The following is a 27,124-nucleotide window of genomic DNA, read 5'->3' as shown; positions in this document are numbered from 1 at the left end:
TAGCTAGGATTTTATCATAGGGAGTCCAAATTTATTGGTGAGTCACGGTTAGTGACTACTGTAGGGGGGTCCACCTTCCATGGTGCAGAGTTTTTGATGATTTTTGATTAAAAATAGTGTATTCTAAGGTATCCCAAAAGGCAAAAATACAGTTACAGATGTCACAGTAGAAGGCTGTGACCACAGATGACCTGGTAGCATCCCTGGTCAATCAGAATTTCATGCTTATCAGTGGATTTTCTGCCTAGTGCAAGAGCGGTCAGAGCGTCAAATTTCTTGTTATTCTAAGAAAAGCGCGTCATCTGGACGCGTTGACGCATGTCCGGCTAAAAGCCTGCTGACCAACCGTGCAGCGACCAATAGTGAGTTTCTTTTGACCTTGATTTCATAATTTGAATATGATGCAAGACTTACAAGTATGATTAAAAGACCACAAAAACTTTAAAGAATTTGTTCCTTGTCTATAAAATTAGTTGAGCGATCTATCAAATTTTTGGTGGCTCATTGGTCCCCGTCTCCAGTGGAAAATTTGTTAGGTATATGAAAGCAATACCAGTACCTTGGATTAGTTCACCTGAAAAGTATATCCCTCCCTTGGCTATGATGTATTTTTATCAGCCCGCATAATGGTTATGGGAGGAATTAGCCTTAGAGTCTAGTCTTGCGAGCCATAATAATAGACCAAGGAATCAGCCTACACTATATCCCTGTGATGCAGACGTTTTTCTTGGAAAAGAGAATAAGTCGCTGTTGCAGGCATAGGCAATGAGAGGGCAGGGCTAATAACATGGGGAGAAAGCACTTTTAAGAGTAGGACTTTTATAAGTAAGAAGAAAGGATCATCATGTGATTGGGTGATGGCTACATTGCTGCCTAATATTTTGTAAATTAGCTCCAACAGTTTTTTAGGGAGAGGTGCCTTTCCTTGGTTCTGAAAGTGGTGCCGTTGTTATCTGGCTTATATCAATGGAAAGAGCACTGCAACCATTTCCTTATTGTCATGACAGTGTGGAAGATATGCATTTCATTTGTAAATGGAAACCTGACAAATCCACAGCTTGGCTGTTGATGTACATGTATCTGTATCTGTATAGTTGGTTAAAGTATACACGTTGTGCCATCTAATTTAATGGCTCAACGTTTTGCGGCTTTGCTTTCATGTCACAGACATTTCCAGAATTCAAATTGGTCTCCAGAACCCCTCAAATTTTTGATTGATTGATCTACATTGTGTACTGCTTTTAAAAAATCCATACTACTCCATTTTCCCATTGTCCACACAACTTAGTAGGTGGCCTTGATATTGAGGTTAGGGGCCCTTGGAATTTCCCCAACACAGGATTTATTCATTGCTCACAGTGTACACTAAAAAGGAAGAAAAAGAACATTTCTACTCATTGTAACAACTAACAATTATCCCCTAAGAGAAATGTTAGGGAGATATCTCTGTCCTTTGTGATGATATTGCTGCTGCTATCTCGGTTTTAGAAAGCTTTCAGCGACCGCTTCCTTTTTGGCTCAGCCAGCTAGTGTGATGGATGTGGGTTTCATTTGTAAGTGGTGAAATGACAAAATCGCAGATTTGCAGTACTTGATGCACTTCAATTTATTGGTACAACGTGTGGATACTTGTGTATATATGGTAACTTTGCTTGCATGTCACGCAAATTTCCTACATTCAGAATAGTTTAAATCCATCTTATCTCTAATCAATTTTTCCATACGTTTGTGCTTCTTTGAAGTCAATAAATTTTCCTTTCCTACATCCAATACCACTCACTCTTGTCTTTGTTCACGTGACTGTTCAAGTCCTTGACATTCAAGTAAGGGACTGTTGGTGTTGATACAGTAATTGGTTTCATTCATTGCAGCCCATAATGTACATGTAAAAAGTTGTTTTGCTCTAAAAGAGATGGTAGAAAGGTAGTCATGCCCTTGGTGCTGAATTTGCTGCAACTGTTATCCCAGTTACAGAAAGCCATTAGGAACTTACAGTTTTCTTACTCAGTCTGATAGCATTGTGTACATTTGTATACATGTATCCTTGTATCCATACCTACATATAGATATACATATATATGTGTTTAGTTGTACTGTAAGTAGTTGTTATACATGTAGACCTTACGAAAGTCGCTGTACTTTTGTCGTGTCAATAAAGATTGTATTGTAATAATAGCTATCAATTTTGCTTTCAAACAAATCACCTAAGCTTTTATGTTTGTGTACTTGTCCCCCATGAATACCTGTTTATATGCTGTAAGTTGTTTGCAGTTTTCACAGTGGCTTGCCACTTGGGAAATCGTGACGCTACAAATTTGTCTCCATTGTATGGCTACTGTACTACAGAATTGTTTCCACTGTGAGTTTAAAATGCAAAGACATCCTTTTCTCTCCTACTAGCCACCACAAAGCTAAATAGATTCACAGCTCTAGCCCTAGAGCCTCAAAATCAGTTAATGAACTGTTCTGTGCAACGCTAACGTCAACATATCATGCTCCATTTGTATGACCCAAATTGCTCAGTCCTGCTGTAATATGTACTCCTGACTTTGTAAGTCCTTCACATTCAGGTAGTGATATAATGTGCTCAAACATGCGCAGCCTAAGGTAATCTGATTCTGCTCCTGTACTGTATAAAGAGTAGTGATCATTCTTTCCATTTGGAAATATGTAGTTTACAACAACTAAGTACTTCTAAGTGAAGTAGACCTGTTGTAACTTGTATGAAGGTTTGGCAATCCGATGTACTTTATAACAGCAATTGTATAATATTATGTGTTAAACTTTGGAATGTTAACTGGTGTTTTTTTTTCTTATTGCAGAGTGCAGTCTGCGTAGCTTTTTTTAAAATGCATATCAGAACTAACATTGATTTTGTCAATAACTTGGTTCCACTCTTGTGACAGTAACTGAATTTTTAGAATACCCAGGACTAGGGGTGGGTACTGTTACAGAAAATTCAGAAAAAATAAGTATCAACTCTCCTCTACGTCACTCATTATTTTTTGGATCGGTAAGTCTCAAAACATGTAAATGCCTATTGATATAATCTGTTCATTTTCAAATTGGTCCAACATCTGGTCCACTGATTTTTTTCAGGTCTGGTTTTCCTGGACTGGTCCAACAAAAAAAAATGGTTATGTACTGAAACCCCTACCCAGTACCCTTTTGACGGCTAACACATTACTGGTACAAGAGGGAGAAACCTCAGAGGGCCAATGTTTTCAGCCTGTCGTCCCTTGTTTTGCCCCGTAACCCCTGCTGTGTCCCCGGTCATCCTTTACTGTAATCAGATACAGCACAGATGTCCCAGGATTATGTGGCATGGCCTGATCAGGCCAGCGATGACCCAGAAAACACTTCATTATCAAGCCATAACTCTGCCATATGGTGTTATGAAAATCACATTATCCTCCACAATATTAAATCATAACTGTGCTATATCTTAAAACTAGTGAGGCGATACATTTAGCGGTTACTTAAAGATTGTTTAGGACACTTGTCTCCTCTTGAATCATTTGTTAAGATTAATTCAAAGATTTGGATATAGGTATTATGCATTTGCTGTGTTAAGGAGTCATAGGAATTGATTATTCAATGCTTTCTATTCTAAGCTATCAGCGCCACACCGAGTTGCGAAAATTCAATACACAATTCAGAAAAACTGTGTTTCACCATTAAGGACCAGAATTACAGTTTATCTAACCTGAGTGAATTGAAGTTTCAGTAGAGTTTAACAAATTTACCAGCAATAATATCTCTCAAGTATTGTCTCCTTTTCTTTTAGTCTGGAATCACATTCCTGCTAGGAACTGTACAACTGGTCAGGACTGTCTCCAAGACCCGTCTGTCCGTCCCAGGACGGAAATTTGTATGTTGGGATGGAAAATAATTTTACCCCATCCATCCCCAAAATGACATGAACCCGTTGAAAATGTACTTTCATAAGATTAACATGGCATATTTCACCAGGAAAATCAACATCATGGGCTCCCAAGCAATCCGTGGGATTGAAAAAATTCTTAAGCCTGAGACAGCCCTGCAACTGGGGCTGCTGTTTATGCCACTGTTATTTTGTATTGATTGACCCCTGTGGCCTTATCCATCAAACGCGAGGACTGTGGAGCGACGGTCAGGTCGCACTTATCGTGACTAGGCAGACACTTCTAACACCCCCCTGCAGGGCAGGATTTGCCTGATGTGGAAAACACATGCGTCCTCCCCTGACAGCTTCCGATGGCAAAACATCTCGCGGGTAGTGGTGTCGTCCATCACACCCAGACGTGCGACAGCGCATCTATACGTATCTGGGTCAATGCTGTTATTTGTCTTGCGAAAGACGATAACATTTGGAGTCCAATGTGTACTGTATTTTTCCAATGCATCAGAAGGGTGTGATCTTCATTACATGTGGAGAGTCTGCACATTACATTTTTTATGGCTCACTATTTTAATTATCTCCATGAAAAATGAAGATAAAGTTTTGGGTCTGTCTGTCGGTCTGTGTTTCTGGATTTTTGTAGTCAGCTTAACTCAAGAACCTCGTGATGGATTATAATGATATTTGGTATGTGGGTAGGTGTTGGGAAGACGAAGGAAATGATAAATTTTGGGTCCCCTGGTACGTGACCTTGGTACTGCGGCAGAAATTCCTTTTTTTCTTTAAATCTTTTGACTTGAATGTGCTATGGTCTTTATCTTATTTTTTTTTTGTGGCAGATAGCTTGTGACATAAGAGATATGTGGTGTATGTTTGGGCCCCCCAGCAGGTTGCTCTAGAACTGCTGGAGCATTTTTATCAAAATCTTCTAAGGACGATAACGGAACAAGGGAACATCAAATTTACATAGTATTTTTTAGTGGTCATTAAGACTTCTGATGACCCATTATAACATTAGAAAGTGTTGCAAATGTTTTAGCCTATGATGATACAGACCAGCATATCATCTTATGGGGCCCAGAAAATCTGCAGACAGATTTATCAACAGTTGCATTGCTTTTTGTATGAATTTTGGATAAAACCCAAAGACATTTAGCACTCGTAAGCACTCATCAGTGATAAGCGTTACTTTAATAATGAAGCTCCATTCAGTTTGATAATGAAAAAGCTGCCGCCCTTTGGCCTTTTACTTTTTTCAACGAGAACATCTGTATGCATTTACTGTAATAGTCGTTGCTGGCACTTCTTATTGCTGTATCATGTAATCATTTTGCTGGTTCAACGTCTGGTAAGTTTTGGGAAATATCAGACGTCTTGAAATATTGTTTTTACATTCTCTGCTTTGCAATTGCTACACATCACTACTTTCTCTGGGTTTTGTTGATACTACCTCTGTTTCAAGCACGAAATTTGAATTCGAATAATTTGAATGAAAGATTTGGTTTGGCTTTTTATTTTGCAATTTCAATGAGCTGGTATCTTTTACTCAAACACAATTTTTGTACAGAAGATTTGTCTCTCACCCCCCAATTGGCATGACTCGTCCCAGGTGCTATTGAGAATGGATTGGTCCACTGTAAAGGATGGGGATGGATTTTTCTTCATTAATGCGGCCATAAAGGACCACTCAAAAGCTCAGTGCAAAAGTAGGTTAATGGACGGAGTTTGAAGTTTTCAATCAGTGGTCAATCTTTGAGGTTAGCCAATCATATTTCATTCCAGATGGTCATCAGCGAGTGTTGTTTCCAGTGCATTGTTTTTTCTGTACAGAGACTGGTCATAGATTACTAGGGTAATGGTAAAGCTACATCTGTCTTCATTGGAGCGATGTTAGATACGTATTGATTGGACACGTGGCCGGAACTTGTGAGCTTCAGACAAATCTTAGCGATACATGGAGTCATACCAGTGTTTGAAAACCATTTCTTTGTTGCATTCCTTGGATACATTGTTGTCATAAGATGTTATTTACTGTTATGTCAGTATCATATCATATCATATTTTACAAACATGGCTTGTGAACAAGATAAGCTTTCCTGCTGAGTTCAACTGTTACAATTAGAAGACTTAGTGTAGTGCATGGACCATATCAGAAAAAAAGGTTAATATTGAGGATTAACATTATTGATTGATATTAATAATGATGACAAATTTCATATGAAGCAGAATGAGATGATAATAATACTGAATTATTAGTTTCAGAATTAAATGGATATATATATTTCCTTGTATAGAAGTATGCTTATTAATTTTTTGAAATCATGGTGTTGAAGGGAAAGTCCTCTTTTGTCAGTTCTAATATATGTAGTCCAGACCCGAACCATTCAATTACATCAAATGAACAACAGTGAAATTAAATAAGGTAAAAATCCCTTATACTTCTAGGCCATGCTAATATGGGGCAGTGGGTTGTTAACCCACTGTGTCTTGAATGGGCACTGTATCCAGAGCCAAACCCTCCTTCCACTGCCCTTCAACTCTCCCCCCCCCCCCCCCCCCGCAAAAAAAGAACCTAAGACAGGTACCCATGTTTATACTTTGGTGGAGTAAGAAAGCCATGTACATTGTAAAGTGCTATCCCCAAGAACAGACCATCTAAGGCTAACACCACATTAAATTTCCAAACTGGGGCCCAGTCAGGCTGTTCGTGGAATCGAAAAATAGAAATGTATAGTATAAATCTACACAATTAATGCCCATGACTATTCTCTTTACATCTTGTGTAGTTTGGTGTCTATATCATACTTTTTGTTCCCCAAAGCTGCCTGGCTCGGCCAGGAAATATGAGCAATAGGCTTAACCAGGAATGCAGTCAATGAAACTTGTCACGAACTAAAAAGTTTTTTTTTGTCATTCTGTGCAGGTGGAGGTAGAAGTTGAGAACATCGACAAGGCTGGGAACTTCATCGGCTGGTTGTTTGTTGACGGAGTGAACCTGTCTGTGGCGCTGGTGAAGGAAGGCCTGTCCAAGGTGCACTTCACGGCCGAGCGTAGCCAGTACTACCACACCCTGGTGTCTGCAGAGGAGGAGGCCAAGAAGGAAAAGATCAAGGTAGAATTTGGGTTTTTCTCCATCAGCAAGATAAATTTACTGTAAATCTTGAAACTACAGTCAAACCTGCCCGAGCAACCACCTCCTCTCAGCGACCACCTGGCCATTTCGACCGCTTTTTCTCGGTCCCAATTTTTTTTCCCATTGACGTAAGCATTAAGCGACCTGTTCTCAACGACCACCTGACGTACCGGGCATCGAATTCGAAAGGTGCACCGTAGTTATTTCAGATACGGCGATCAAGAACACGTAATAAAGGATTGTATGGTAACTGACAGCATCAAAGTTCCCTTACTAAAACGTTAGTGTACAAATATTGAGCTTTAAAACATCGTAAAAAAGCTCGATAAAGGCTTGGGTTAGATTTACAATTTACAGTGTGCGTGTTATATTTGACATTAAATACTTCCCTTCTTTGCGTGTGTTCACTGTGCTTGCTATTTGCCATTTAACACAACGGAAACCATTTATACTTTGCATCGGGCATGTTTGGAGTCGATACTCTTCTCAGCGACCACCTGTCCAAATCGACCGCTTTTTCCCCGGTCCCCCGGGTGGTCGTCTTGGGCAGGTTTGACTGTATCTAAATTTTATTTTTGATCAATTGTTTATTCAGTTTTACCACATTTGTGGAATGATTGACATAATAGGTGACTATCACCTTGATGTTAACCTGGAGACCAGACTAAGATTTGACCACTCACACCCCAAGGGCTACTCTTTTTGATAAGTGCGTTGGGTTCTTTAACGTGCTCGAGGTGTGGCTGTCCCTGCACATGAGACCTCCATTTAACATGCAAAAACCTCCTTTTCCCTCATACTTTGAATTATAACCACAGTGACTGCAAAATTAACTGAGTATTCGGTATCAAGGTAAGGAGTGAACTTCATTTACTACAGTTCAGAGATGGTAGCGTTTAGTGACTTTCATATGAAACGTCAGAAAACATTATGATTGTATTCATTGAATTTAAACTGAAATTTCAAAAGCCATCATGACATATTATATTTAGTACTTACAATTAGTAACTGATGATAGATTCCAGGTAATAAAAGCTTAAGGTATACAAATAATGCCTCAGACTTTCCGTGCAGTCGTTGTTTTATGTATTACTAATTCAAAACACTATGTTTTCTGATGTTTCAAATTGCTAACATTAAGCACACAGCAACGAAATCACAGCCGTTGCTTGTCAGTTCCAAGCTGAGTTGATTGGTGGTGCTTTAGATAGACTACATTCAAAATGGAGGACTGGTACTCTTGTTGGAATGCATTAATGATAGGTCGTTGAAAAGGACATTTTTTTTTGTTCTTTCCAGTTGAAAATGTTTAATCTAGCATTTCTTAAAAGGAAACATTTTTGTGGTACACTTGATTTGAATAAACTCAAGTTTATGAGGACATGACTGTTGTAACTTACCTCAAGGCAACTCGAATTTTAATTACAGTTTTGAGAGTAAGGAAGTTTTGGCACACAAGACTGTAATTAATGCATGACTTTAATAGTTTGGAAAAATTACATAGTCTAGGATGTTTCTGATTATGCTGTTATGGCTTAAAATGAGTCACTGTGTTATGATTTGATAATTTTTAATCCTGGCACCCAGCTCAGAAAATGAACCTGAAGCTTCGGCCGTGTACTGTATTTATTGTTGAAGACAGGCAAGAGAAGCTCGGAAAGGATTTCCAAAATGTACATTGAATGTTTTGGTAGATATAGTTCAACTCAGTCTTACAAAAATGTACTTGTAGATGGAGTTTCATCACTGTTTTTTGAGATGAGTTTCTAAAAAACCTTGACAGTCACTACATACAGGAATATTAACAGAAAAGCGAATTGAAACGAACTAGTCTTATAGACTGAGGCCTTATTATATGTATACTTCTATCAAAATGTATATTTATTATATAATAAGCAATTGTGGATCAAGAAATCTTAGAATTTTGCAGTCATTTTTACTGTAACATCTTCAAACTTAACTAAATCTGGGGCAAACCAAAAGTCTCATGTTGACGTCAAAAATTATAATTACCAATCTTGCGGTCACACTTCTTTGTTAAAGTTTGATTGATTCTGTGCCGGATTCAGAAGCTAAGTGTCAGTGGACAAAGCTCCCACCCCAAGTTGTTAGTGTGTAATACAGTTATGCCACGCTGTGTGAGCTGGCCGAGTGAGTTGATTGCTGCAGTTGATGGGGTTTTTAGGACAGGAGCCGGAAGGTCTGGGCTGGAGGAAACCAGGCTGAAAACAGCCCTGCTTTGCGAGGTGTTTACTGCAGTTTGGCCATAAGAGATAGTGGTTAGCCATGCAGATTGCTCCTATATACCCATCAGATGGCAACAGCCTTGGAAATTTGTTACCTTGTAGTTAACATCAAATCAGTTTAATGCACGGTTATTGCGGGGGTTACAGTGTGGAGGGTGCTGGTCTGGGAATACACGGAGGGTGTTAAAAAGTTGTTTGGGAAGAAGAAACTGCCAGCTCATGGCGTTTCCGTCACAACGACGTAAATGAGGAACTTAATTACTGGTATTTCGTTTTGTGTAATTGAACAAATTTGCAGAGGTTTCAGGATACTGTCATTAGTAGGTGACGATCAATGTCAGAGACCGGAAAAGTGCCAAACGTGGAAGAAATGGTGGCATAGAAATGTACATCTGGTGGTTAAGGTTACATTGTTGATAATTATTAGAATTTAAAGGTTTATGGTTCATATTCATACAATGTAGCAGGCCCCAATGCTGTGTCCTTGTAGCAAAGGCACTTTTTTGCACCCATTTCGCTGCTCTACTCAAGTGAAAGTGAACGTTTGAGGAGAGCCACACTTCTACTTGACTTCAAACACATTAAAATTGAATAATGTTACCATATTTAACAACTTGAAGGTAAAACTGAAGTGTATTTTTCAGTCACTGTGTTAAACTTTAATTTTGCATATAATGGTTACAAATCAGATCAGTGGATAACTTTACCTTATTCATAATTTAGCTACTTCAATAGGAAGCAGGCTGAATAAAAAGTCTAACGGGAAATATGTGACTCCACTGCCCACCCCAAACAAGTCTAGGTTTGGCAGGTTTTTTCAGGGTAGGAAGGGAAACAGGAAACACATAAAAAAAATTTTTCTCTAGGCCTTAGGGACCGTACGGCATTTAGCGAGGAGGGAGGGCCGGTCGCCAGGGGGGGGAGGGCCAAGCAAAAAAATATTTTGCCAGGGGGAGGGCCTAGCAGATTTTTTTTTACTTGGGGGGAGGGCCAAGCAAAAAAAAATAGCTTGGTCTGCCAGCAAAATATGTCCCTTAAAATCCAAGAAACGGCGTTTCAGAGGGTCAAGATTTCAAAAATTTTCTGGACCTCTGCAAGGGATCGCCCGAGGTTGGCGCTCGGGACACAGTAAAAATGCGAAAGGGAGGGGGCGGGGCTTATGCATGACGCCCTCGAAAACCTTCTTCACGTACAGAAATGTTATTAAACTCTGTATTAGTCTGCCAGCAAAATTTACCCCTGTCTTATTGCCCTCAAAATGTAAGAAATGGCGTTTCAGAGCTCGAGGGTAAATATTTGCAAATTTCCCTGGATCCCTTTTGACGTGACCGGCCTCGCGCCTTTGATGACCGACATCGTGATAATGTGTTTGGGGGGGATTTAATTTTGTATTTCTAAATTGAAATGCTATTAAAGTTAGCTTTGTTTGTCAGCAAAATATCTCCTCAAACTGAAGGAAATAGCTTTTAAGAGGGTCAAGATTTCAAAATTCTCCCGGACCTACCTTGCGATTCTCGTGCCTTTGGCGCCGAACATGGTGTTCGGAACGTCGTTCTCAAAAACTTGAAACCCTCGTATTTTTTTTTCATAGAAATGTCATCTAACCAGCAAATTTTCCCATAAAAAAGCAATGCAGGAAATCGTGGCAAAAAAAGCGTGGCATTTCTAAAAGATCTCCTGCAAGTCTGCGGTCTCACGCCCGCCGGCGACCGGTCTTACCCCGCCGTGGGAAAATCAGCGTCACGCGTCGGCGCCCCCCTCCCCACTACAGTTTTGGAAGTTGAATCGTGCTGCTGTCGTTTTGGTTTTCATTTTTTCCCCCGATTTACCGTAAGTTATTACCACCACAGAACCAAGAAAAAATCCAAAATATATGTAAATTGAAAATAGTTTCCGTCAAGCCTCTCAGGCCCGCGAGCTTGCAATACGTAAATTTAGGGAGCGGAGCGCGCGCCGCTTCGTGGCGCAAATCTACTAGAAATCCAGGTACAAATGCTTTTCAGGTGTTGTTTTAATATCAAAACAATGAAATAGCTTCTATAAAGCAAATATTTATGCCTCTATGAAGCAGATATTTATCCATCTATTAAGCAGATATTTTGAGCCATTCTGTTTTCCTTTTTTTACTAGGGGTGAGAGATCTGCTTCTCGATGAAAATCATGAAAAAGTATGACGCAAAGGACATTTCCGAATGCGGGAGCGCAGTGTTTTATTGGCGTCTTGAATATTTTTTTTCAAAGTTGATGGGAGGGGGGAGGGCCAAGCAAAAATATTTTGTCTTGGGGGGAGGGCCTAGCAAAAAAAAAATTACCTGGGGGGAGGGCCATGCAAAAATTTTTTGACCCGACCCTCTGGCGACCGGCCCTCCCCCCTCACTAAACGCCGTACGGTCCCTTACCTATACATTGTTCATAGTCCCTCAACTTGGCTTGTCTACGCATGGGTCCCCAAAGTGGACGCTTTCACAAGCCAGGTCATGCACCTGTTTCATGAAGTTACTGTCACTCGAAGCTTATTCTGTCTTCCAAATTCAACCAGCACCCACAGTAGACAACATTCAAGAGGGGTGGGGTTGAAGGGGCATGTTGGAAAGTGGTCTGCTGAGTATTGAGTGTCCTTGAGGGCAGCCACTTTCCTTAAGTGTAGTCCCTTAAGTGACCAGGGGACTGAGGGGTGCAATCCTGTCTTGTTTAATTTTGTGCCTTGAGGCCACCATGCATGCGCAATGGTTTTATTTTGTTATGTAGAGAATGGGAAAAGAGGTTTTCAGTTATTGACAGTCCTTTAGTGCAAGTAGATTGTATAGTTAATGCACAGTGTTGGAGAGGTTGAAATATATTACATTTATTTTGTTATAGAAAGTAGGGGTTTTCTCTGACACAAAGAAGGACTTAACCAAATCTATAAATGTTACTCTGGCTTCCTCAGGAAATTGACCCATTACTTTTGTCATACGTTTTGTCTCTTATTAGTAAAAAAAACTTAATGTATTTAACTTTTGGTTTTCGTTTTGGATAAAACGATACGTGTCAGTATCGTGGGGTCACGTGGCACAATTGGCAGGGTGTTTGATTCATAACCCAGAGGTTTTGGGTTCAAATCCGGTGATGTGTCACTGATCTTTTGTCCTTGGGAAAGGCATTTTACATTGACTTTCCTCACTTAACTCAGGTGAAAATGAGCACCTAGCATCAGATAGGGCCGTCCCTCCGATAGGATATTACATGGAGGTCCCTTGTTTGAGGAGAGCTACACCTCGAGCAAAGAACCCACCACACTTATCGTAAAGAGTAGGGGTCCTTCCAGTGTAAGTGGATCAAATAAATCTATTCAGATATGCAGCTTGTACTATTCAGCGCAAACCTGTTGTGTTGCGCCATAAATAAGGCGGCTTACCGGGTATGCAAAACCAACCAAGTTTTGGTTTGAATATCTTTAGATGTGGGCCAACTATGAGGAGCCCAAGGACATCGTGGTTGTTGAGGAGGCAGAGCGCAATGTCAACTACAAGGACGTGGTGGTGACGGAGGTCGGGGAGGAGATGAAGTTCTACGCACAGCACGTGGAGACTGGTAAGCACCCAATCTTTGTCAATGTCACTCTGGCCTTTTTTATCAGTCTGAGAGAAGAAACTAGACGCACTGAGAGTTGTCTTAACCTCTGTAACTTTAAAGTGTAAGCCCCCCCCCCTCCCTTCCAAAAGACCCCTTTGAACCACACAAACTGTTTTCGTTATAGGGGGATTTTACTCACAAAATGTAACATCGTTGCACTCAACCGTTGACAAAGAATGCGTTTGAAAATTTAAGTGTCTGTCAAGCCCAGAAGAAGCAAGTGTTTGATTACAATCTCCACTCTGACTGTTTTACAACAGGGAAATAAAAAGATCATTGTTCTCAGTAAAAAAATTGTTTGTATCTTCACACAAATGAAGTATGTTAAGTAACTCAAAGAAAGTAATAACTTTACATGTAGGACTGAATGCCTACAAACTAGAGATATGTTATTTCATACTCATACATTATTTTGGCTCCATTGATATCTGTTTATGAAAAAAAGGAAGATTGCATGGAATGAATTTGCAACAAAATTCAATCACATGGTATATGTAACTCTAGATTGCTATAAATTTTAATGCCCGATGTTGCAGAATGTAATAACAGCACCATGAAACAAGTGAGGCATGACAACTGCCGTTTATTACGTGACATAACATATAATCAACGTTCAACAAAGATGAGCCGTACGTGACAATTACTGCTGTCCTGCAGGGGCCGTAGACTGCGCTGGAGTTAATGATTAAGACACTGACATATTTCACTGGCAGTAAAACGCATCAAATGAAATTAAATGTCCCACATTTGCATTTGCAAATGCATCATAAGAGCCAGTGTAGAAGAAAAATCCCATGGCTATGCACTTAGAAGCCTGTGTCAAGTAGCTTGCCTTACAAGTCAGAGAGCTCTAACATGAAAAAGGACATTTTTGGCAGCAATACAGCCAATATCCTCTATCTTGATGTCTGCACAAATTTACGGATCAACTGATGTTCACAGGTCACAGAGCACAATCCAATGTATGCAGTGGATTTTCATTGAATCGTAGAATACTCTTCACACTTTGGCAGTAAAAAACATTAAAAAAGAACATTTTTGGCAACAATACTGGCAATTTTCTCTTGATCACTGCTCAAATTTTAAGGATCAACCGATGTTCTCAGGTCACGGAGCCCAATCCATTATAGCACTGGATTTTCACTGAATCATAGAATTCTCTTCACACTTTGGCAGTATTCAGCAACCTTCAGGAGATCAACAAATTTGTCCGAAGGTCATTTGATATCAGTATTTTTGCTTTGGCCAGTGTCTTGATCTTTTGTCATTTTTCCACTTTGACACTCTACAATCAACTTCCCATAAGTTTCAAATGTCACATCCTGGCAGTGTTAATGGTCCTCTTTTCATCAACAAAGCCTTTGACTCAGACTGTAAGGTTGTAAAGAAGGTGTGTCTCATAAACGTTTCCCTTCCAGTCGGGGGAAATCCATAAAATCATACAGTAGAAAATGTTGCATTTTATCGCGTGATAATCGAGTTACGGTTACTCTGATGCATGCAAGTAAATGTGTGTATGAAGGTCCTCCTCCATATATTTTTTGTGGCTAATAATGGTTTATTACTTATTTTATGGTAATGGCTATTTGATAATATATTAAGCTTGAAGTGATCAAGCTACAGTCAGTCTAGTAAGTCTATCTCTTAAGACTTACTTGATATGTGCGTTTCCAGAAGGTCTATAAGTTTGTTCTAAGTATTCATGGCTAAGAAGGTCATTGTCAACATCATCTTAACTCCCCTGCGCATATCTTTGTATAGCTCCTTGCGAAATTTGTCCACATCCCCCAATGCATCACAATGTTAAGATTTAATTTCTCTCACTAAACTGTCAGTTAGAACAGGCTTTTTTAAATATAATTACAACATCCTTTTCCTTGGAATAGTGATTCATTGATATCGAAATATGTCCTGACTTTTGAAGTCAGTTTGAAGGGGCCTGGCGAATTTTACTTCACGTCTGTCTTTTTAGCTGATTTAGTTGGTAAAGGTAAAATAAATTCGTCATTGTATGAAAATGCCTTTGTCCCTTTACACCTTGACCTTTGAAACAAATTTTGGACTCTGAAGAGCTTTCTTATGCCTGGGTTACACATAGCCGAATTTGGCTCCCGACTCTCTCCCGACTATGGTTTAGGAGTGATTCGGGAGCTAGTCGGCTGTAGTCAGCTGGTGTTCGGCTGAGTCGGATGGCGTTCGGTTGGCGTTCGGCTGAGTCGGCTGGTGTTCGGCTGCTCCATCCGAATGTTTTGAAATGTTCAAAACATTCGGCTCTGAACGGCAACTCTGGAATGGGTCGGTTGGTGGTCGGCTGGTGTTCGGCACGGTCGGCTAGTGTTCGGTTGGTGTTCGGGAGTAAGTCAGCAGTCAAATTAAATCTTAACCACGCCATAAACATTGCTGACTTACTCCCAGCTTGTTTCCAACTTACCAATGATTTACCCCAAGACCTTAGACAAATCTCTGCTATACTCATTGCCAAGCAAAAAGACTATTGCCAGAACGTAGACGAATCACTCCCGAACTTCACACGACCGACATCCAGCTAAAAACAAAAAGACCCGATAAATGCCGCACTGGAGCTATATGTGATCTAAATTTGATCTCTTAGTGATGTTTACAAATAGAACAAAGGACATTCTTGATTAAAAACGAAAATGAGCACTCTTTTGAAAATCGCTGATTATGTCTATTTCAAGTCGAAAAAGGGTCGGCAATCGGTTGGGGATCAGTCGGGAGTGATTCGGCAGTCTGTGGCTAGAGGTCGGGATGGTTGGTGATAGGTTAGTTTGCATTTGGGACACAGTCGGGAGTAAGTCATTTACCGGTCGGGAGGTGTTCGGGACATGTTCGGCGCTAAAAAATAGGCGTGGCCTAAACTGGTCAGACTACTCCCGAACTACTGCCGACTTGGGTCGGCTAAGAGTCGGCTAGTGTTCGGGAGCCAAAGTCGGCTATGTGTAACCTAGGCATTAAGTAGAGAGTTTGTTCAGTTATGAATGAAATTTCTATGTTTTTGTTCTGTTTTAACTTTGGAATGGTAATATCTGATTTGTTTTTTTTGACTCACAAAGAAGTTTTGTACGTTATTGTTGATTGCTGATTTGATTGCTCTGCAGGCCCACATCTGGAGAAAATGATGGAAGAACTGCGTACAGAGATGACAGACACCCCCCCTCTCCAGGGCGCCTACACCCCGCGCAAGGGAGACCTGTGTGCCGCAAAGTTTGTGGATGAGGAATGGTGAGTAAACTTTAAGGTGGTATCTCAATTGCACGTAGGGCACCGGTGTGGCACTGTGGGGTCCGAAGGATTACTCAACGAATTTCAGAGATAAAGAACAAATTTTCCGACGTTTTGGGTATTTTGTTGTCGTCTTAGTCATACTTTTACGTATAATACAAAGTTATAAAAAATCGGCAAAAATAACACATTCAACTGTACTGTGCAGCAGTGAATGAACCCAGCAGTGCCGCACCAATTACTGTAAATGCATTTAAGTTCGCGGGGATTTAATTTCGCTAGAGCAGGAAAATGGACTTTTCGCTGTGGTTTTATAAGTTTGAATTAGCACCATGCACTGTAGTCTATAAGTGCCATTGAAAAATGTTCGCGGTGGTTTTAAATTCAAAGTAAAGTGGCCACCGTGAAAACCGGGAACATTTCTGCATTTACAGTACGGTAACTCCTTGGCCTAGGAGTGAACTGGCTTTTAACTGCTAAACTAGGCTTTTATTCCTAACTCGCCCAAAGTCCCCTGCCACTATTCCACCAGGCGGGAGTCTGGTAGAGACTACGATGGGTAGTTAAAAGGTTTCTTTTCAGGCTGGATGGCTGGCTTGATTGGCAAATGGATGCGTGTGGAAATAGGGTATCATGGGTAAAAGATTTATCTTTCAAGTGCATATTTGAACTGAGTATTTGTGTAAAAGTCAACCTGAGTATACGTATATTGCATAGTGAATTTTGCTCCTTTTTACACCTTGGTGAGTAAATATGTAAAAAGGCAAGTCTTCTCTCCTTTAAGATTTTATAGACTAGGTGTCTTTTCCCAGATTGCTTGAGTTGAAACAAGCAGTGCGTCAAATGTAGTTGATCCTTCAGGTACCATAAAGATGGGATTATTAATTCATGCCCACAGTGTAGTCGCAACTATGACGATATGAGTCATGCACCTTCCAACCTGGCTGACGCAATTCAGTAAATGCAGCGTTACGAGTCCCAAACACTGCATATAACATGACAATATAGGCTCTTACATTCCCAAGTCTGCCACGGTGAAAGGCATGACATTCAAGGTCATTATCGTAAAGGTGGAATACGGGCACCTTGTGACGCACTTTGTCCTGTTTTCCGAGCCATTGGAAGCCATGGATCATGCATAGAATAAAACCTGAAGCCTCTTCATTCTGGACATAAACTCAGTAAAACATCCAGTTATATACAGCTTGATGATTTGGAAAAAATGGCTATGTAAGTTATTGTAACTTTCACTACAGTATTTTTTTTTAATTTCATAGCTAGGAGGTATTAATTTGACTAAAAGACAAAGACAGTTAATAGTACATGTAGGTCACCGTAGTGATAGACTTTTTTTACAATAGGACTTCATACATCGAGCTTGCGTCAACACAGTATTGTAAGAACGTTTGTACATGTAAGAGAATTTGATTTTCCTGTCCAAGATTTGAAATGCATTTTGATCATCGTCTTTTTTTTACTCCCATGTTCCTGTCATATTGTCCGCAACAGAATTTCCCCCAAAGTTTTTTCATAGAATGTTTATGATAGCTTCCTATCCTGGCATCCTGTTGTCACGTCCATAAAAGACTAAGCACTCCCCTGGTAGCAAGCTGGGAACTTCAAGGTTCCAAGAATTATGACATTTTTACCTATTACCGATTATAGCTACATTTGTATGTGAGTTGATACTCCTGTTCAAACTTGACAGTGTTGTCCACTTCATTCACCTATCCTCCATCAAGCCTTTCAAATCAAGGACTTGATTTCCTTCACTTCAGTCAGATAAGACTAGCTATGAGAGGTGGTCAGATATTATGTGCCTACTACACAATGTATGTCTGTATGCTAACTGTGAAAAGATCTTTTAAATAGTAGCCTACATACAAATATCAGTTGTAAGTGAATATGGAGTAGGATTCTTAGGCCTTCCTCAAGATGAATGATCCAATGCTTCAAATATGTGATTCCTCCATTTGGGGGTCAGAGGTGCCTGGGAGGCTGCGCAGTGCCCTGTCTCCTGCTAAGGAAGATTGACTGGCTGGGGTGTGGATAGAACCCTTTCTGAAATATCTTATATGATTGTCATCCATAATTCTGTGTACCAAAAAAGGTGAGATGTTACAATGTATGTCCCATAGACTTGGATGTAAAGAAACGAAATACTTACAGGCTACCCAAAATTTGTAAAAAAAAAAAAAACTATCAATTTTATGACTTTAGAAATTGAAATACAGTATTGTTATTAATAGTAGTCTAGATTACTTACAGGACAAAGTTAGTTTCTGCTAAAAAATTAATAAATGGTTACACTGATCAGTACAATTATATTGTATGGCTTTCTGTACTTCTCTGCAAAGTTTAGATTTTTGTACAATAAAACTAAGTACACAAGATTTGAGTAGAACTCCCCCTCATGCTGAGCTGGCAGCAAAATGTCTCAACTCTAATGTAGAGTTCTCATTGTGAAGTTTAATTATATTCAAGTCAATATAAAAAAAACAAAGATGGGGAGCTATAATCACATTCAGTTTGGTACAAACTGTCCAAAAAATAAAGTGATGTTAAACTTGTACTGGGAGGAAGCCCTACAGAAAGAGTTCTACACAAGAAGAAAACTGCAAACAACATAAATCTAACTTCAGAATCATGGGAAAGTGTCAGAAGTGTCTTGGGAACACGTAATTGACCCTGACATCGTTTATCTTGTCCCAGGATAAATGCCATGACAGGATTTTGTACCCGATGTCAGCAGGGGTGAGGGGCTTAATGCTGCCCTGCTCAGCGACATGACACCGGGTGACAGCGAGAAAATGGAACTGTCGGGTCCGCTGGCTAACACGATTTATGGCGGGATGAAAAGGTCACACCCCATTGGTCAGAAGATGTAACTGATGCATCGGAAGCAATCTAGAGGACTCTTGGAAACCTAGATTTTTGACCAGAAAAGATTAAAATGTAAATTTTCAGCGGTGGCCTATATATGTGTAGCCTTTGATGGTAAAGACATATCATGTTATCTACAGCAATTGGGTCAAACTTGAGATTGAAACAGCTTGCAAAGAGTGAATAATAGATATAGCAACAGCAGGGGTGGTCTTTGAGATGAGACATGTCTTTCATCATATTTGTACCATACATGTACATGTATGCGTACAATACTATGTTGTACATATTACTCACTCACAATTCACTTAAGGGTATACCAGCCAAAAGCTGTTTTCGATGAATATTCCTTTGTTTCAACAGTGATTAATATGAAAAAATAATTTGTCAATGTCAAGAAAACTTTAAGTTAGTTCATTTTGTCTATGAAAAACATGATACATTTCTTAAAAGTAAGTTCATTTGTGACGGTAATCAACATTATGTTGCAATCTAAAGCGTGTATGGACATAAAGTTTAAAATTGCACCATAATGATTTTCATTGTCACAACTTACTCTGACTGATAGTCCGCCCTAACATTGATGGAGTTGATTTCATTTCAGAAGTTTTCAGAATGCCAAAAATCTAGTATGAAGTTTAGATTAGATTCAGATTTGTATAGATAATACATAGAGTTTTGATCCTCCTTTTGTTATCCATGCAGGTACCGTGCCAGAGTGGAGAAAGTGTCTGGGAACCAAGCCAACGTCTTGTATGTGGACTATGGGAATGTGAGTTGTCATTTCTTAATCTTTTGACGAATCAGTAAGGGTGAGTTCGTTTTCAGAATATCATTCAAGTCTGGCTGGGTATCAGTTCTACATAATGTCAGAGATTATTATTGTGTAGCGTGATGTTTTGTGGGTAACGTGTTAAAGTTGAAGGCACCTGAGACATAATCAAAAGCCAACACCTTATCCCGAACATTTGGCAACTGCTCCGCTGAGGCAAAACGAGTTCTATTTATGGCACATTGCTGTCCTCTGTATTGCGCACAGGTGTGGTCTAACCACAGCTCCGCCGCGCTGCAGAGAATTAGAGTTGCATTACACGATGCCTTTAAGATTATTATGTTGCAACCAAGATCTTGCAGCAACAGTTGGCTTTTTGCACTGTGGACACCTTTGATGCCAGGAGGCGTAAGCTGACGCACTCATTTGCGACTCGCCTCCTGGTGTCTGAGAATGACATTATTAGAGTGCTATCGTACTCTGATGTTGCTTCCACAAGTAAGTTCTGGAATAACTATTGTCACATCATACGCAGACCGCGTGTACGAGATGCAGTGTGAACCCTGTATTTTGATTTTAAGTAGTACTAGCTATAGACTATTGTTGTTGTTTTTAAATGTACAGTCAAATTGTTCGTCCTTATGGGCCATAGTGCCCGACAATAGACATTAAACAAACAAAACAAACATAATCAAAACACGCCTGGACAAGGGATTAAGTGTGGTATAGAGAAGAACTGTTTACAAGTTAGGTACCTTCACCTTTGACATATCACCCACAATACATCAGGCTATACACATGCCAGTTTTATCTGTGAAGTGGCTTATTATATGTACTTGTACTGCCTACTTCAATTTGGTAGTTGACAAGCACTGACATTTGTCCCAGGTGGTTTGTAAAAATGATCCTCTCCCGAAAAATGGTCTGTTTGGACCTTGGCTCTGCTACATGTATTGCAGAGATTAGCATTTCTTATGCAGATCTCAACTGACATAATGTTTTCCTTGCATAGCTTTTGTGCCAACTGCATCTGTCCATTGTTAATTTCAAACCCAAGAGCAACCTTAAAAGTTCTTGACCTTTCATGACTTCTAAGGCCTATATCATATTTCCAAACTGGGGTCCAGTGGGGCAGCTTTTGGGAATGAAACATATGATATAAAAGACCCAAACACAAGATGTAAAGAAAATGGTCGTAGGCATTATTTGAAATGTGTATTATCTTTACTATACATTTTAATTTTTCGTTTTCACAAACAACCTGGCTGGGCCCCTATTTGGAAATGTGACATTAATATTAAGCCTTACGGGAGCAACCGTCTTCTAATTATAAAAAAGGTTCTCATCAAATTTGTTGCCTTTCAGATCTAATAAGAATCCAGAATCATTTTATTGTTTTTGTCTCAGAGCTTTTGTGATGAAAACCAGCAACAGAACTCCAATTGTAGCTATCTCAAGTTAACAATCCCAGGGCTCGAAATACCACCTGCATATGCAGGTTAGTGCAGGTAAAATTGGAGCTGTGCAGGTATTTCTAACTTGTCAACCTGCACCTAACATGCACTGGTCCATGTACCGGGTTTTATACATAAATGTCATATGATGTAGGAGTATCTGGATTGTTATTAGCTGTGTTGAATGTTGCCACCTATAAAGTATAACAGAAAAAATAGCAATGGTTCCTGAACAATTTTAGTATGATCCTACTTCCTATACAGGGCTCGAAATACTGGGGTTTTGTGCACCCAGGTGCACCCAAAATTGGAGTTGTGCACTCAATTGTTTTCTGTGGGTGTATTTTCATAGGCTTATGTATGTTAAGATGTCAGTATACTAGCTCAGTGAGTAAACACCATATTTTTGACATCTATGTGTTGTAAAGATAATAAAATGATTGTCGTAGTACTTCCGATTTCTGACGAGCTCCGTTCAAATTACTTATTTAGTAGGTTTGCAATTAGGTTATTCTGATATTCTACAATTTTCTAGGTTGGGTGCACCAGTGCACCTATTCCCCAAAATGAATTTCAAGCCCTGCTATAATAAATTCAGAGTGGTGCAGGTAAAATTTGTCTGGTGCAAGTAATCTTCTATGTTGCCTGCCCCAGTGCAGGTATGCAGAAAAGTATTTCGGGCGCTGAATCCCAAGGAAGGTTAAGGTTGCTTGAAGCGATATATTACCTCGCTGTACACCAGAGGTCTTTAAGGTGTAAAGGTTAAGGACTTACTTCTGATTGATCTCTCCACTGTTGCACATGAAGCCAAAATAATGACAGACTCAGTCTCTCCCAAGAGATGGCCAGAAGATGATGAGATGTTGAAGCTTGCGACGCCACTCTGAAGTTTTCCTCCTGAGAGGATGTGCCGGTCTATTTAAGCATCGTCTAGTGACCCCTTCTGTCACCCCCCCTAAATCTTATTCAGAACAAGATTTAAATCAAGTGCCATTATGCATATTTTGACAGATTTGCTTTAAAAAGGAAAGTGGCACAGATGACCTGAACTGAACTGAACTGAACTGGACTGATTCAGAACTGAACTGAACTGAACCTAACAGCTGTATATTTTATTCTGACCAACCAGGGATGAGCTGTTAAGTAAAACTTAGCCTAAGACCATGTTGGTTTGATTATATGGGACCAAGGAGACCCTATGGTGCCTTAAAGATAGTATCAAAGCTGGCCGTGTATTGCCAGCCAAAGGAAGATAGCCTGCTTAAGGCTATACTCCTTGGCCGGCTTTGGTATTATCTCTAAGGCACAGTAGGGTCTGCTTGGAGACTATATATGGATGAAATGGTACAAAGCAGCTGCAACATGAGCACATACATATGTCTTGTAGATTTATATCCCATACATGTAAATTGCAAAAAAGAAAGATCTAATAGCAGCAACTAATGTGTGACAGTCATAGAATGCCAAAATCAGTACCAAAGTCAAAGAAGATTTCAAAGAACGAAGATAAAGAATCTATTCTTTGGTGTACCATACTCTGTGTGTTTACTATGTGTAGGCATTTGTTCAACCTCCTGACCACTTAGATCTTGTAAAGCAGGCAAGTTTTTTTTTGCCAAAACTTTATTTTAGTTGCATGCTCATATAAATTCTGGTTTTCCCCAAGGATCTCATCCATATGTCATCAGAACTTTTAAAAAAGTGTACCTTGATCCTTTTTCAATTGAAAATTAACATATTTTAATCATTTACCAGGAATAAGCTGTCAGTAGAACTTGGTTTTAGAGACTTAGACAAGTAATGAACACAAAATGTGAAGATCATTTCCAATGCAGAATCAATATGAGCCAGTAAAAATGAGCTATACATTTCCTTGTCTTTACCTTCTGACACCATTCTGACGTTTTCCTTATATGAGAGACCACGTTGCATGCTGTGAGGACATTTTATTTATAGCTGCATCTTCAGTGGTCATGGCATTCTCTGTCTTGTTCTCATTCCCCAAGAAATTCAAATTGAATGCTGTCATGTAGACAATGTACACATATTTCAATTTACCGAGAAGTTTGAAGAAAGAAAGTGACAGACATGATCGTGACTAATCTTTTGTACAGACTTTTTGTGACAGCAATATTTTCCATCGACCAGGAACAGGCTGTCATGCAGCACTTTGTATAAAAATGGTCAATTCCATTCAATGATGTTACAGGTATTGGAAGCTTTCTGCATGAAAAAAATACAAAATACAAGGCTTAGCGTATGTTTCTATTGATGCATGTAAAGGTGGACCGTATGCCATTTGGGCTTGAATGATGTTGGCAGGCAGTAACAAAATCTGTGACAGAAGCATATTTCAAGCTTTCAAGACCAACATTAGCTATTAATAGATTGATTGAATTTTTAAAGGATCTTAGCAGCCTACATGGTACGTTAAGTGTTGAAAATATTTGAGAAACGACGTGAGGGAAAAATAGTGGGAACAAATTGTCTGACTTATTGACTTACATGTAATGTAAAAATCATGATAATTATGGATAATGTCAGGTAGGCCTCAGATCCATATGGGATGAAGCAGTAATATTAGCATAGATTTGATTTGTCCACCCACCATCACACACAAATGTGATGCCATCATGATTATCTTTTATTGAACTTTCATTCCAGTCATTGATTATTGTATGATTATGGTCCGGCAAGTAGGGATGAAATGGCTAGACAGGTCTACTGAAAAGTGTACAAGGGTTGTTTTTGTGAAGTATATACATACATACAACAACGTACTTGAAAACAAATTCTGTATTGGAGCAGGAGTCATTATTATTTTTTATGGGTTGCACTGGTTCGCGACTTTCAACGTTGGCTAGGTCCTTCTATGCCTCAAGGGGCAAAACTACCTTCCACGGCAAACTCCCTTCCTCAGCAATCTCCCTTTCCTAGCATAAGAGAACCTAGCCAATGTTGAAAATCGCGAACCAGCCCCCCCCCCCTCCAAAAAATAAAAGCCACCTCTGATCAAAGTCTGCAAAGGAGGCTAACACTATCCCTTATACATATACATGGAGCACTGAAAACAGCAGTTGTATCATCCTCCCCCAGTTGGACGGCACTGATTGCTGCAACAGCGTATCAGAACCAACGGAAAAACAAACCCTGTTACTTTATAGCTCCAGGCTAAGATCCTATAAGAAAACATGAATTTTTAATTTTCAATTAGAAATCCCCAATAAGTCATGCGGCCACGTGTAAATGATTCAGAGACTCCTTCGCCTGCTAAGGGATGTTTTAAAGACGAGTCTTACATCTTGGTGGAGGGAGGATTTAAGGAGGATTTATCTCAACATTAAGCTGGGATTTTCACTAATCTTTTCCTCAGGCAAAAGCTTAGACTGGTGGGAGTGCGGAGTCGACTAATGACTTTACACTAGACGTTAAAGTTCTGACGTAAACATGGTTAAGGTCCTGTACCCTTCTTGCGGCTGTAGGGGCAGTGGGTTGTTAATCCATTATATCTTTGGCAAATTTTGGAAGAGCACCCCCCCCCCCCTCTCTCTCTCCTTCTGCTACATTTTCCTACCCCAGCCAAAGTCAGGTACCCATTTTTACACCTAGTGGAAGTGAGGAAAGTTGTGTAAAGTACCTTTCCCAAGGACACAAGGTATATCCAGGAATGCAAGGATTTGAACCCATGCCCCACCCCCCAAAAAAACCACAAACTTCAAAGACCAAAGAATCCTGGTTAAGAAAATAGCTTGACCGAGGAATCTGTGACCTCTAAACGACATTAAATGGCAGCAATATGTCCGGCATCCTCTAATTCATCATCATAGCGAAACGTAGAGATTGTCCGATGTTCACGGGTCATGAAGTCCTGAACTTTGGAATAGGGTGGGTTTCCAGACGAACTCAACTTTCTTGTGGATTTTGTAATATGGAAACCTATTGGCAATCAACAATTTTTTAGGTCACTGACGGTACTAGTGTATTGCCAGCCCAGCAGAATTGGTATCAAGTCCCATAATCTTATTGCACAGCTTTCACTGATATCAGAATAATTAGCCTCAGCTTAAATAGATTGACCTCTTTGTACAGGTGTTGACACAATTCAGGTCGGTGGTAATGGCTTCAATGAGAGTCTATGTGCAGAAATAGGATCATTGATTATTCCATCCCAACTTCCAAATACATCAAACAGCTGTAAATTATGGAAATGTCTAAAAAATCCAACTTTTTAAAGGACTTCTACAGTCCAAGGAGTGATGCCAGCATGTCCATCTCTTGTTATTATGTTGCTTTCAACAATAACTATATTCCCAAAATGGTACTGATTTAAAAGTGCTGGCAGAAAGGATAGGCGGTCAGAAAAAGGTTTACATGTTTAGGAGGAGTCTGTAGGTCTGTAGGACCAAGGATAGGATTCTATAGAACCTTCTTAGGATCAATAGAACTGCCTTCATATAGCACTGGGACCTGTAAAACACCCCAGTGCTAGCCTATCTTGTGGTTAACTGTGGTTAATGGCATTACATGTATTTCTGTATGCGTGTGTATGTCTGTATTCTTTCTGGCCACTGAATTCAATTCCTTCCATCTCTAGATTATAATAATCAATGAAAAGCAGATTTAGATTTTGCAGGGAGGTATGGTATGTTGTAGTCAATGTGGCTCAGTTACAATGTATATGGCATTGTCTGTTGGAATTGGAATTAGATCAGCTCCTTATGACTGAAAAAGTTCACCTCCTGCAGTTAGCAAGACTTTTGTTAGGTGGCAGGACTAAGCAGACTCTATGATGTACAAAAATGTACATAATGTGCATTGTACATCATGTAAACTGATAAATATATAATTTTCAATATAAAATGTGTATGAACATGCAATCTAAATCATCAGTAAATGGAAAGAAAGCAATCTAGAAATGCTCATAACCACAGTCCTGTTGATTTATTTACCACTGCCTCTTCAATCTCAATGATCCTACAGTTGGTTTTCAGGATACCAATTTTTGGCAACACCTCAGGGTTGATGCCTTTTGATGCCTATTAAAATGAAATTGTAGGATCACAAACTGTATACATATATGTATGTACATGCATGTAGTTGTAGTGGTGTAATGCTTGTACTCAACTAGGGGTTGGTTAATGGAAAACCGAAAATGGACAGATTATACCAACAGGCGTTAGTGCTAACCGAACCAAGAAAATGACAAAGGGGGAAGAAAAGGAGAGTTGGTGGTCATTTTTACCAAGCTTCTACAGTCAAACTTGGTCTAAAACAGAGGCATAGAATATTGTTCTGAGTATTCACAATGAAGTCCAGTAGCCTCCTTCACCGGCCTCTCTGGGGGCATTGGCGTAAGTTGTTGGGAGGGGGGGTACAAGCTCCCGGCATATATTCCTTTCCCGGGCATTTTTCTTTTCGCGGCATATTTTCCTTCCCGGCGTATTCTCAGTCAAAAATCGCACCTACCACCCCCCTCCCAACAACTTACGCCAATGCCCCCGGAGAGGCCAGTGAAGGAGGCTAGAAGTCCAGGTTTAGGTCTGAACCTGTACGTGAAGTTTCTGTACCGGTACCCACCCTTGTACTCAACCATACGTCTGTGTTACAGAGAGAGGTGATCCCAGCAGCCAGACTCGCCGCCCTGCCCTCCTCATTCCACAGCCTCCCCATCCAGGCCCATGAGTACCAGCTGGCCTTCATCACCGTGCCAGAGGATGTGAGTCACCACACTTCTATTCTACCGGTCATGCAATAAGCTAGCCTGGGTACCATTCGGATAGTAGTTCGCTTCTGCTATCTGTCTGGAGACTTGCGCATTCAAACCGTTTGGTGGTGACGTCAGTTAATAAGTGAATGTAGGAATGGTTTCTGGAGTGTTTGTTCGATGACAACAGGCCC

The 27,124-nt window shown here is 40.0% G+C and overlaps 1 protein-coding gene across 1 annotated transcript in view; it reads left to right on the top strand.

Moving 5' to 3' along the window:
* LOC118406731 (staphylococcal nuclease domain-containing protein 1-like) overlaps positions 1-27,124 on the top strand; it is a 169,195-nt gene that overhangs the window by 139,306 nt on the left and 2,765 nt on the right. Inside the window, exons 18-22 of the mRNA XM_035807023.1 lie at positions 6,804-6,992; positions 12,700-12,832; positions 15,994-16,117; positions 19,706-19,772; positions 26,835-26,942. Coding sequence (XP_035662916.1) covers positions 6,804-6,992; positions 12,700-12,832; positions 15,994-16,117; positions 19,706-19,772; positions 26,835-26,942 — 621 coding nt within the window. The remainder of the gene's footprint in view (positions 1-6,803; positions 6,993-12,699; positions 12,833-15,993; positions 16,118-19,705; positions 19,773-26,834; positions 26,943-27,124) is intronic.

The sequence above is a fragment of the Branchiostoma floridae genome, chromosome 19, assembly GCF_000003815.2.
Source record: "Branchiostoma floridae strain S238N-H82 chromosome 19, Bfl_VNyyK, whole genome shotgun sequence".
NCBI classification, from domain to species: domain Eukaryota; kingdom Metazoa; phylum Chordata; class Leptocardii; order Amphioxiformes; family Branchiostomatidae; genus Branchiostoma; species Branchiostoma floridae.
Note: the sequence above shows the minus strand (reverse complement) of the source record. Positions and strands in the feature narration are given on the sequence as shown.